This window comes from Tenrec ecaudatus, chromosome 11 (genome assembly GCF_050624435.1).
Source record: "Tenrec ecaudatus isolate mTenEca1 chromosome 11, mTenEca1.hap1, whole genome shotgun sequence".
Lineage (NCBI taxonomy): Eukaryota > Metazoa > Chordata > Mammalia > Afrosoricida > Tenrecidae > Tenrec > Tenrec ecaudatus.
The window spans coordinates 112353522-112367291 of record NC_134540.1 but is presented as its reverse complement, the minus strand read 5'-3'; the positions used below and the strand labels follow the sequence as shown (position 1 = coordinate 112367291).

The window sequence follows — 13770 nt, the reverse complement described above, 5'->3', positions numbered from 1 at the left end:
CTCTGTCTTGTTTTTGTGCATGTTATTATCTCTACAGGTCTGTCTAAATAAGATAGTCTGGATGAACAACAGGAGGAGAAAACAACGGGACTGACAGTTCCCGTTGTGGAGAGAGGTAGTGGTGTTAATAACTCCAGGGACAAGGGAACAACAAGTGATTTAAATCGGTGGTGAGGAGGGTGTGAGAGGCCTGGTTGGGCATGATCAAGGACAATGTAACCAAGAGGAATTGCTGAAACCCTGGTGGGGACTGAACATGATAGTGGAACAGGAGGAAAGTCAAAGGAAATAGAGGAAAGAGCTGGGAGGCAAAGGGCATTTCTACAAGTCTAGATAAAGACATGTACATATGCAAATATATATGTGAGGATGGGGAAATAGATCTATGCATATATTTATAGGTTTAGTATTGGGGTAGCAGGGGGACATTGGGCTTTCTATTCTTATAAGGAGTTGCAGTCTCAGAAACCCACAAGGGCAGTTCTTACTGTCTTGTAGGGTTTCTGTGAGACAGACTGACTCAATGGCAGTGAGTTATGTGCAGACCTCCATGGAGTTGCACACACCAAAAAATTCAAAAAGGCAATCTAATCTGTTAGAGTTTACTTTTGTGGAAGAGTTACTATTATATACAGATTTTGACTAAATGTTGTTCTTTACCCTCTTCACGTCCTTTATTTTGATGAGTGGATTCTTCAGTACATTACAGTCTTCAGTAATGATGAGTGGGTTATTCTTTGTATTTCACTTGAATCTGTTGTGATGTTATCACCTTTTTCATCTCTATTTCTAGGTATTTGCATTTTTTGTTAATCTTTCCAAAGAGCCAATTTCCTCTCTTGAGTTTTCCCAGTTCCTTTTTTCCTTTGACCTTTTTGATTTCCCTTGTGGAGTGAGACTTTATTTTGTTGCCCTTGTTCTAGTTGTTGTTATGATACAGTGTTTTTAAAAAATTTCTCTTTTTTTCATGTGTGTTGGTTGCTATAAATTGCCCTCTGATAACTGCTTTTGATGTGTACCAAAGATTTTTTTATGTTGTGTTATTGTGGATTTCCAGGTTTATACTGTTGTGATCTGAGGAAATAGATTTTATGATCTTAATGTTTTGGAATTTAATAAGGCTTGCTTTGTTGCCTAACATTTGGTCTATCTCATAGTATGTACTATTTGTGATGGGGAAGAATGTATTGTACTATTATCAGGTGGAGTGTTCTGTACAATGTCTAGCAAGTCGAGCTGATTGTGCTTTGGTTTCTTTATTTTTCCTGCTGTCTTTCCTTCAGAGTTGTACTTCAAGCTATATAAATTCTGTGAGGGTTTGGTTGATGTATTTTAAGGGTCTTTTCCTTAGCTGCCCTAGTGGTGTAGTGTTTATGCTCTGGGCTTCTAACCCTAATGTTGGCTGTCCAGAACCACTAGTCGTGGCGATAAGAGTGTTTTAGGAGAAAGATGAGACTTTCTACTCCTGTTAAGAGTTATCATCTTGGAAGCCCACAAGGGCATTTCTACTCTGTCCTTTTGATTCTCTGAGTTGGAATTGACTTCATGTTGATATGTTTGTTTTTTTGTGGGTGTGTTTTGAATTTATTTCCATTGTATCTGTTATGATTATTGTTTCCATTCTTGTCTTTCAATATGTTATTTGTATTGACGTTTATCACAGATCAGTATTGCCAGTCCTACTTTTTTCTGGAGGTCATTGACTTGATAAGTTTTAATCCTTCCATTGACTTTTAGTCTTTTTTGGTGTGTTGTGAATTCAAGATGTTTCTCTTGTATGCAGCCTATAGATGGATTGTATTTTCTAATAGTCTGCTTCTCTTTGTCTCTTGATTGGTTTGATTAATCTGTTGACATTGTTGATAATGCAGGTTTGTAGCTTTCATTTTACTCTGTGCTTTTTTCTTTTCTTTATTTGCTCATTTTATTGGTACTTTGTTGCCCTAGCTTGGTGCTGCTATCATTCTGTGGATTTCTGAGTGGTGTTTGTTGCCCTGAATGTTGCTCTCAGGTTTGTTGCCTGTTGTGTCTCTATCCATGTTGATCCTGTTAACATGTTTTTTGTAATGCTTGTCTTTTTATAAATTAAAATTTTTTTCCATGTCTGGAAGTCTCTTAATTTCTCCCTTGTATTTGGGGTATAATTTTGCTGGATATAGGAGTTTTAGTACATTTTTCTGTCAACAGTTAATATATGTTTTTGTTATTTTCTTTTCTGCACTACATTTCTTGCCTTCTTGCTGAGAAGTTTAAACTTATCCTTACTGAGTTTCTGTTGTAAGTGACTTTTTGGGTTTCTTTCCCCCTAATTGCACTCAGAATTCTCTTTTCTTTGAACTTGGAGAGTTTCACTAAAATATGTTGCAATGTTTTTCTTTTTGAATTTATCCTGTTTGGAGTTCTGTCAGCTGCCTGAATAGTTATTTTCACTTTCTTAGTGATGGAGGACAAATTTTCTTCCATGCTTTCTCATAATATTTTCACTGTACATGTTTTGTTATTTCTTGCTTTGGGATCTCAATGAGACAGATATAAGTTGTTTCTCTTAATTGTCCCACATCATTCTCAGGCTGTCTTTATCTTCCTTTGTTATTTTTGCTATTGATTTTTTCACTCTCATTGGTTTTATTCAGAGTAACTAACTTTGAATTCATTGATTTACCTTTCTTCCATTTACTTACTCATGTCATTTGCTGTGTTGTCTGATTCTGTTATTTTATTGTTATCTTTGGGTATTCATTTTGGTATAGGGCTTCAAGTTTTTCAGTTTCTTCACTTTTCATGAGTGTTACGTCTCTTGAAGACACCTAAGCACCATTCTTTTAAATATTATTTCTGATAGTTCCAGAGCCTCTTTTTCAGAGTACTCCATTGAGTTTCTGAGTTTGCTAATATTCTCTAGTTTTCTCTATGTCTGTGGTGTTGAGAAATGTCACTGTTTTTTATTGATTCATAAAATTCAGTTGTATGTACTAGAGCTTCTTCATTCCTCCATAGGTGTACATATATATGTCTTTTCCTCTTGTATTCTTGACTTCTTTAAGGCGTATACTCAGTAGAGAGATTGCTGGATTATACGGGTCTTGCATTTGCTTAAGGAAGTGCCATACTGATTTCCATTGTGGTGGCACAGTGCTGCAGTCCCACCAGCAGTATAAAAGCATTCCAGCCACTCCATGCGCTCTTCAGCATTATTTTGTTTCATTGAATTTTGCCAAAAGTATCAGTGTGAGTTGGTATCTCATTGATTTAGTTTATGTTTCTCTTATTGCTAATAATCTCAAACATTTCTTCATATGCTTGTTGGCTGCCTATATGTTGTCATTGGTAAATTAATCTATTCATGTCTTGTTCCAGTTTTTTACTGAATTATTTGTATTCTTGTTGAGATGTAATTTTCTATAGATTTTGGAGATTAACCTTTTAGCTGATGTAGTACTGAATATTTTTTTTTCCTAATCTGTGGATTTTCTGTTGACTCTTTTGATGAAGTCTTTTGTTGTGGATAAATATTGTATTTTTAGTAGGTCCCAGTTCTATAATTTATTTTCTATAGTGTGGTTAGTTTTCTTTATGTTCAGTAGTGTGTTTATGTGTTGTATACAAGGTATAATAACCATACTACTGAACATAATGGAAAATATGTTTTTATTTTTGTCCTTAAGTTTGCCACTTTTTTTTCCATTGGTGGGTTTAATTGTGTAAATTATATTTAGGCCTTTGATTTATTTTGAATTTGTTTCTGTGCGTGGTGTGATGTACAGGTATAGTTTCATTCATTTGCAAACGAAAATTCAGTTTTTCCAGTACCAATTGTTGAAAAAACTATATTTTTCCCACTTACTGTGTTTTAGTTCCTTATGAAAAATTAAGTGTCTATAGGTCCTTTGTTGTATTTCTGAGTTCTATATTCTAATTCATTAGCCTTCATATCTATTGTTGTACCAGTATTTATTTATTTATCCACAATGGGTTTATTAGAATGGCTTCCCACTCATCTCGACTCAGGGTCTTTCAGTGCTGCTTCCGTCTGAAGGAGCCTTCTCCTCCTGTAGGCTGACAGAGGGCAGTAGAGCAGCCAGCACACAGAACTAGTGTTTGTGCAGGGCTGAAGACCGTGGTGATTTTATAGCAGCCTGGGCATTTGACATTCACGAAGTAGGAATTGGGGCTCTGCACCAGGCGCTTCTTGTGTTTTCTCTTCTCCTCTTTGGGAGAGGGGTGAAGGAGATCCTTTGTGAGAGGCATGATCACCTAGCGTCATCAGCGCTGGAAAAGCTATTTTTTAATAGTGTATTATTTATCATAGGTTTTTTTCCTTTTCATACAGAGTTGGTGATTTCTTTGAAAATTTGTGGAATTTGGATCAGAATTGCATTGGATATATAGTGTTATTTTGGTAATATTGAAATTTTAGCAATATTTAATTTGCTTTCCCAGGAACATGATAACTTGCTCTACTTGTATAAGTTTCTTGAAAGAGTATTTTGTAGCTTTCTCTGTACATCACTTTTATTTTCTCTGGTAGATTTATTCTTGAATGTTTATCCTTTGTGTGCGATGGCTACTTAAAGCAACTCTGTGTTGGACTAAAATCTTGCAAGTATAGCTCTAAATGGGAGGGATATGTTAATAAAAAGTTTCATATTTTGATACTTCTGTTTAATATGTTTCTATGATTTTGTAGCAATACAGTTTTAGTTTTATGTTTATAACAATGACCTCTTGAACTGAAAGTAAGTAGTTAGCAGTCTTTGCCTAGGAGAGCAGCACTCTTTTTCCCTCTAGTTCTCATTTTCAATTTTCTTAACTTCTTCATGATCTGATTTCCCCCTCGTCTATGTAGTGAATACTTAAGCCCGGGCACTGCTGTTTTGAGGCGAGACCATCTGCTCGTACTAAGTAATATACACAGCCTCATACACCCTAAGAGATTGTTATGAGTCAGGACATACTCCATGACAGTAGACTTTGGGTGGTTTTTGTTTTGTTTTAATACTTGAGTTGGTTCCCCTCTTTTCTACAAATGCTGCTGATAAGTCTTGTTGTATGGGTTCCTTATTCTGCTATTTCTGGTCATCCTTGTTTTTGTTTGTGCTCGCCCCACTCCTACTTCCTCACTTCCCAAACTACACACCAGGATGATTGGCTTTAATTTGAGCACTCTTGTGGTCAGAATCATGCTTTATTGGAAGTTTATGATTATTTCTGTTCTAAGAAGTATGTTGGGAACTTAAAATCAGTGGAATCGCACCAGTTTTCTAAGGTAGAAAGGAAGTGATTTATTCTTTCAGTACTATTTTTTGGTTCTTAAACATTTTAGAAACTTCAGAGACCCCCTTTTAGATCTGTTAGAATATATCCTCAACTTTCCCCCTACACTTTTATAGGATATTTTTGATAAAACATGAAAGTTTATTAATATATTAAAAGCCATTCTATTTGTATTTAAAAATAAATGTTAAAGTAATTAGAAAATCTAAGTAATTTTTTAGTTTTGTATGATATTTTCTCTTTAAAATTCTAGCAGTTTTATAGATATATAATTCATGTATAATTCAGTAGTTTAAGCATATTAAAAAGATTTATGCAGCCATCACCACAGTTTTAAAATAAACGCATTTAAAAAAAATCTCATGTGCCACTAAAATTCATTTTATCCCCTTTGCTTTTAGTTTAAGTTGTAATTCACCTTGAATCTTTGTAAATAAATGAAAATACATTTATGAAAAAGTTGATTTATGATTACTGGGTAGAAAATTACCCTGAAACTTACCTTCATATTGCTTTGTTTCTTTAGGCTAGGAATTTGGGAGCAGCGTAGCTGGATGTTTTAGGATCTTTCATGATACTTTTGTCAAACTGTTGGACAATCCATCAGTTTTGGCCAGTTATGCTGTTGACCAAAATCTTCAATTTTCTGAAGATTCAGCTGAGACTGTAGAATCCTCTTGCTAGTCACTCATTTGTCCTTCCCTGGCTTCATTGGCTGTACCCCTTATATCATCTGCACATGATTCTTTCCAGTAGGCTGCTTTAGTGTCTTCATCATGGAGCACCTGATGACCTGTCTCAGAATCAGACACTGTTCAATTCTGCCATCTCTGCTTGTTAGAAGCAACCACTGAGTCCTACCCATATTCTAGGAGTGACTGCAGATTTCAAATGCAGAATTTGCATTTGAAAAGGGGATGCAGAATTTGAGTTCTTAATTTAAAGATTAGTTGACACAGTGGCTGCAACCATAAGGATGGTGTTTCCTTCTGTTGTATGAAGGGTTTTTATGAGTTGGAAACTACTCAACAACACTTAACATATATTGTTTATTATAACTTCCCCTTTTAACAATAAATAGTGCTGAATTTTAAATATGCACATAGCAGGTTTTTGGAAGGATGCTGATAAGTACATGTACTCTGCAAAGTATATTAGTGTGAAAGAGAAGAACTTCTGTTTCTTGAGTGCCTTTCATGAGCTTTTCCCATATATGAACTCATTTAATTATCATACCAACTAAGTTTGTGATTGGGCTTTGTAGCATATGTAGTCTTTTATGGCTCCATTTTCTTCAACATTCCTTTTTTCTTCAGCTGTGATGCAGATCCATCAGCCCTAGCAAAATATGTTCTGGCTTTGGTAAAGAAAGACAAAAGCGAGAAAGAGTTAAAGGCACTGTGTATTGATCAGCTAGATGTATTTCTTCAGAAAGGTAAGATTATTGCTATTTGATGATAAGATTATCCACAAGGAACTCTTTATGACACAGAATCTTCATGTAACAAATATTTTAATTATTGTGTACTAGTATTATTCTAAACTTTGTTAGTAATTACTGATTATCTCCATAACACATTTTTAAATGAAAGCTTGTTGTTGCTTTAACATTCTTTGACTCTTAAAACTTACTGATAGTTTTTTCTTCCCAAACCAAACTCATTGCCATTTGTTGGTGCCGATGCAAAAATTATTAGTAGCATGTTGAGTACATGTAGGATTGCTTAGGAAATTAGAATGCTGTTTAGTTTAATGTTTCTCAACCTTTTTTGACTTTCTGGTCTTTAAGGTATTATTAAAAAGAGTCCTGATATCTTAATGGGTTACGTATTGACCTTAAGGTCAGTACTTTGACCCTATCAGCAGCTCTATGGTAGAAAGATGAGGCTGTCTTCCTCTGGAAAGATTTACAGCCTCTGAGGGAGGGGAGAGCCGGGAAGGAAGGGAAAAAAAGAGGACTTGATGCAAAGGGCTTAAGTGGAGAGCAAATGCTTTGAAAATGATTAGGACAAAGAATGTACAGATGTGCTTTATACAATTGATGTATGTATATGTATGGATTGTGATAAGAGTTGTATGAGTCCCTAATAAAATGTTTAAAAAAAAAGATTTACAGCCTCAGAAACATAGGGAACAGTTTTATTCTGTAGTGTAGGATGACTGTGAGTTAAAATCAGCTCAATAGCAGTGGGCAGAGACTAGTAATATTTGTGTGAGGCACACTGGGTAGTATTGATGAAGCAGCTAGCGCATAGGCTGCGGCCATTCTGGGGCCTACCCCCTGAAACTAATGATTTGGAAGCTATTTGTCTTAGTATAATTTATACATTTAAAAGTTACAGGTATATTTTATCATATTAGAGATCTGTTATATAGAGGTAGAGAATAATATCCTAGAAAATGTCTTATAATCTATGTTTTGAATTTTTAGAGACACAGATATTTGTAGAAAAACTTTTTGATGCTGTGAATACGAAGAGTTATCTACCTCCTCCAGAGCAGCCATCATCAGGAAGCTTAAAGGTAGAATTTTTTCAACACCAAGAAAAAGATATAAAAAAAGAAGAGGTAAGGGTTTTGTTCTATGCTAGATGTTCTTTAAACATGTATCGAGAATGATTAAACTGAATTTTATTTTCTAGGCTGTGTTGGGATTCTTGAGACCACCCCAAGGTGGTAGTGATTATTCACTAGAGGATTCAGGCATAGGAATGGTAGGAACCCACCAAAATAAGAATAGCAGTCTCAGACTTATTGCTAATTACTTTTCGCATTACCTTTCAGGCTTTGAATTGTACCATCAGTAGTCTATTAAAATGTCTAAAGAGTGGCCTATTTATGACTAAGCTACACCAGTTTATTAGGGGTCTGCTTTTTTGATAATCAAATACTTTACAGGCAATAGAAGTGACTTCACATTTTAGAATATTTTTGAAGATCGTGTCTGTAAGAAGGCTTCATAAAGTTTATCGGCAAATTTCTTTATTTTTCAGTTCCATTTTTTCCTATGAACTTTCCAAAGCCACCCCATATTTTGAGTCCTTGTAACTTATTTAGTAATCATAATTTAGATAATGCTTGGCAGGTAAGCTAATCTATTTCCATATTTCTCCTAACATTAGGTTCAAACAAATCTTTGTTAAAGTTTTGACTTTATAACTCTTAGAATATTACTTTTCTCCTGTTCGTTTTCAGCATTTTTGCGTGAAGTAGATGAAGGGGTGGGTACAGAGCAAATGAATTTTTTCATTCAGCGATTCACATCACTGATTGCATTTCTGTGGTGCAGTCCTTCACTTCCCTATAGTTTCCACACTAACTTTCCCTTGCTAATGCTTCTGCACTTTTGTAGCCATTTTGATATCAAATGGTTTATTATTTTAAAGAGGACACTCCTCCCTGGTATTACTGTTTCTCTTATAGACCTGTGCATTATTTGGATGAAATCTGAGCCACAGGGTTGATGAGTTCTGTCTAGACCTGAAGGATGACTAAGGATCCTAGTCTTGGGGGTTTCACCAGTCTCTTTGTGACCAATAAACCTTCTTATCTCTGATTATTTTGAGTTTATCCTGTGTTTTCCTTTCAAGGCTTTTTAATGTACTCCCTTTCAGAGCAGTTAATATTGGTAGCTGGCACCATCTACGTCTTGTCTCAGTGTTGTTTGATCTTTGATGTTTGCATGGTTCATTAATTGGTTGTATAAATTGTTTCCAGAAATGTTTGATTTTCTTCACTTTTTTTGCTCTTATTAGGAAGAGACCAGTACTTTCAAGAATATTATTTTTCTGAATCTCAGTCATTGTGAAACAGAAACACGACTTGACAACTCCGAGGAACATGTAAAATAGCTTAGTGTGTGACTTGTGGAAGGTTCTACTGTTAGTGTTGAGAAATTGTGTGGTAGGAGCTGTGATGGTGACTTTCTTTTTTCCTCTCATACTTTGTGTGCTTTCCCTAGATTATATTATTAATATGTAGTGAGACTGTAGTATGTTTGTTGCTACTAGATGTTATCAAGTAGGTTCTGACTCATATCAGCCCTATGTACAACAGAATGAAACATTGCTAGTCTCACATTTGCTCCAGCCTACTTTTGTAGCCATAGTATCAATCTATTTTATCAATGGTCTTCCTCTTTTTGACTGCCCCTCCATTTTACCAAGCATGGCGCACTTCTCCAGGAACGGATCTGTCCGGACAACATGTCCAAAGTAGGTAAGACAAAGTCTTTCCTTCTTTGCTTCTAAGGAGCATTTTGGCCTTCTTCCAACACATGTTGGTCTATCCTTTTAGCAGTCCATGGTTTGTTCAGTATTTTACAATACAATTTAAATACATCATTTCTTCAATATACCTTATTCATTATCCAACTTTCACATGTATATGAGGCAATTGAAAATGCCATGGCATGAGTCAGGCACACCTTAGTTTTCAAAGGAAAATCCTTGCTTTTCAATACTTTCAAGAGACCTTGTACAGCAGATTTACCTAGTGTAACTTGTCTTTTGATCTCTTGACTTTTGCTTCTATGAACATTGATTGTAGATCCAAGCAGGATGAACTCTTTGACAACTTCAACTTTTTCTCCATTTATCATGGTGTTACCTATTGGTCTGAGTGTGAGAATTTTGGTCTTATTTATATTGAATTGTAACCCCTACTGAGGCTGCAGTCCTTTATCTTCCTCAGCAAGTGCTTCAAGTCCTTCACACTTTCCTCAAGCAAGGTTGTGCCATCTGCATTTTGCAGTTGGTTAATGACCCTCTAATCCTGATAATGAGTCTTCTTCATATAATCCAGTTTCTCTGATGATTTGCTCAGCCTACAAATTATAAGTATGGTAAAGAGGATGCAGCACCTTTCCTGCTCTTGAACTGTGTTGTATGGTTTAAAATATTGATACTTTTAAAGTATATTTTTATGTGTCTGTGCAGCTTAGCATATTTGCTTAAATGTATGAGGAAACCTCAAAAAGTTTATGGAAAATTTCCATTATCAGTTCAACTTTTCCCTGAACCTCCTCAAATATGGATGTGTGTGTATTTACATATATGTAAAGACATCCCTTGTGAATACTCTAGAGTCATATATATGTAGAGATTCATGTTTTTCTACACTTAGAATGTCTTTTCACTAACTGGAATTATCCTGAATAGTGTGATTTATTTTCTTATATTCTACCTTTTTTATAGAAGCTACAATATTTATATATGATTTTAAATTTTATAGTTTTATTATGGAGTATATTACAAGTAAAGTCAGTTACATATAACAACTTAAAATAGTAAAATAATGCAGTCTAAATTCTGTTTTATATTTAAAAATGTTCTGAGTTGAACTAACATAAAATATAGCTCTAAGTCCTAAAGGATCCATTAGTGAAGGCTTGATTTTAGATTTTTAAATCACAAATTATATTTTAATTTTTAAAATCTTTAGGAAATCTTGGCTCTTTTGTTGTAGGATCAGGCTTTTAAATAAGTTATTGGTGAGACTTTAGTTTGATATCTACTGGTTTAATACTGTTTCACCAATTTTGAAAAATTATTATGTTGTTTGGTGCCATCTATTTTGTTCTGACCCATAGCGACAACAGAGGGAAGCACTGCATGGTCCTGTGCCCTCCTCACAATTGTTCTTATGTCTGAACCCATTGTTGTAGCCAATGTATCCATGTTGTTGAAGGACTTCCTGTTTACCACCCATGGCATCCTGATAATATGTTCGCTCCTGATAATATGTCGCTCCTGATGATATGTTCAAAGTACCATATATACTCGAGTATAAGCCAACCCGAATATCAAACTGCATTAAAAATGTGCTGAAAAACTCAGCTTATACATAAGTAGCGACGGTATTTAAATTGAAGTCTTGTCAACTTTGCCTGTAAGGAGCACTTTGGTCCTATCTCTTCCAAGACAGTGGTCTGTCCTTTTAGAATTCATAGTACTTTGTCTGAGACACAATTATACTTTGCCAGCGCTACAATTCAAGCATCAATTCTTTTTTCGTCTCCCTTATTCAGTATCCAACTTTCACATGCATATGAGACAATTGAGAGTACCATGATTTGGGTCCAGTGCACCTTAGTTTTCAAAGTACCATATTTTTCAATAATCCAAAGAGGTTTTATGTAGCAGAATTTCCTACTATATCACTTTGCACCTGTTGACTGCTGCTTCTATAAGCGTTGATTATGGATCTAAGTAAGACCAAATCCTTGACAAATTCAGCATTTTCTCCCATTTTTGGTTACCTATTGGTCTGATTGTGAGAATTTTGATCTTTGTTGCATTGAATTATAATCCGTACTGAAGGCTGCAATCATTGATCCTCATCAGGAAGTGCTTCAAGCCTTCCAAAAAGTACATGGCGACTTCCTGGTAGTCTCTGCTTCTAGTTAAGATCCATGTGACATAAACTTGTCATATATCCTTTGTTCCACGTCCTCTTGAATCTGGCCTGAACCTCTGGCAGCACCCTGTCAATCAACTGCAGCCATTGTTGAATGATCTTCAGCAAAAAATTTTCCTTGCATGTGTTATCAGTGATGACATTCTATGATTTATTGTGTCACCTTTCTTATAAATGAGTATAATACGTATCTCCCTCAGTTAACCGGCCAAGTAGCTGTCTTCCAAATTTCCTTACATAAACTGTTATGTGCTTCATCAGCATTTTGAAACATTTCATTTGGTATTCCATTAATACCTGGAGACTTGTGTTTTGGCTGAAGATTTCAGCACAGCTTGAACTTCTTTCATTTGCATTGGTTCTTGCTCATATGCTACCTCCTGAAATGGTAGAATATCGACTAGTTTTTCTTTTCTTTTTTTGTACAATGACATGTGTATTCTTTCCCTCTTCTTGATTCTTCCTGCATCATTCAATATGTTGCCCTTAGAATCTTTCAGTATTACAACTTAAGACTTGACTTTTTTCTACAGTTCTTTCATTTTCATATATGCTGAGCATGTTCTTCATTTTTGGTTTTCTGTGATTAAGAACAAGTTTCAGAGTCTATTTTGAGATCCACTTTGATCTTTCCTTCTTCCTTGTCTTTAATGACATTTTGCTTTCTTCATGAATGATGTTCTTGCTGTCCTCCCACAGCTCATTGGGTCTCTGTCATTAGTGTTCAGTGGGTCAAATCTGTTACTGAGATTTTCTCAAAATTCAAGTGGTTGTATTTTGGCTCTAATGGAGTTGTTCTACTTTTCTCCAGCTGTATCCTGAATTTACATGTGAGCAATTGATAGTCAGGTTCACAGTCAACCCCTGTCCTGGTTTTAGCTACTGATACTTGTTTTTTGACAAATGGTAGTCAATATGATTTTTTGTGTATTGTATCTGGAGAAGTTCATGTGTATAGTTTCCTTTCGTGTTATTGAAAAAACATTTGTTATGAAAGTAGTTGGTTTTGGAAAATTCTATCATGTGTTCTCCAGTTTCATTTCTATCACATTTTCCATCTCTTTTTCCCCAACTTTTGAATCTAGTCACCAATAATTTTCAGTGCCTCGAGTGCATGTTTGATCAATTTCTGATGGAAGTTGTTGGTAAAATTCTTCAGTTTGTTTTTGGTGCATAAATTTGAAGAATAGTTTTAATAGATGAGATTTCCTTGAAGATAGATATAATCCGATCACACACAGCCTTGTACTTTAAGATTGATTTTTCAAAATCCCTTTTTAGCATGCAGTTCCTCTTGATTGTGTTGTTCCTGGCATAGTAAGTGAAAAGATTTTCTGGTTCAAAATGGCCAACACCACTCCAGTTCAGCTAAGAAATGCTTAGAATATCATTGTCCTTTTTACCACTCAGTTTTCTCAACATTATACTTCTCACATTCCTAATTCAGATCATTAGTAGATTTTTGCACCTGTTTCTCCTTAATTGAGTCCTGCCGACAAGCACATGAAGATCCTGCAGGTTCGACTCGCACAAGCTTTGTTCTATTCCTGGCACTGTGGTCAGTTTCACTCAGAGAAAGCTCACCTCCTCAGTCACATTTTGAGTGCCCCCAGACCTGAGGAGCCCTTGGCACTATCTCTCAGAATGGTCTGCTTCCACTCATTAGGCCTCCAATATTTGGCAGTGTTTTGAAGCTATGCGTAAGGTTTTCAGTGGCTCCTTCCTCTGAAGTATGGAGCCAAGTCCATCTTTGGTGCCTGTTCTTAATCTGGAAGCTCCATTGAAACCTGTTCACCTTGGGTGATACTGCTGGCATTTGAGATACCAGTGAGAGTCCAACATCACAGCAACATACAACCCAACACAGTACAACAAACATCACAGCACACTGACAGACAAATGATGATAACCAACTATGGAGGATATTTAAGGTTGGTGGCATGATAGGCATAGTGGATTATGTGTTGGACTGCTAGTCACAGAATCAGTAGGTAGAACCCACCAGCTGCTATTCTCTGGGAGACAGGTGAGGCTGTCTGCTCTCATAAAAATTTATAGTCTCGGGAACCCAAAATGGCA

The 13770-nt window shown here is 35.6% G+C and overlaps 1 protein-coding gene across 12 annotated transcripts in view; it reads left to right on the top strand.

Annotated features, from left to right (window-relative positions):
• The window catches only part of RBM26 (RNA binding motif protein 26), a 109131-nt gene that overhangs the window by 11792 nt on the left and 83569 nt on the right, over nt 1-13770 (top strand). For all 12 annotated transcript variants that reach the window (XM_075563499.1, XM_075563502.1, XM_075563497.1 and 9 more), the window contains exons 2-3: nt 6591-6709; nt 7706-7842. In XM_075563499.1, the coding sequence (XP_075419614.1) occupies nt 6591-6709; nt 7706-7842 (256 nt within the window). The remainder of the gene's footprint in view (nt 1-6590; nt 6710-7705; nt 7843-13770) is intronic.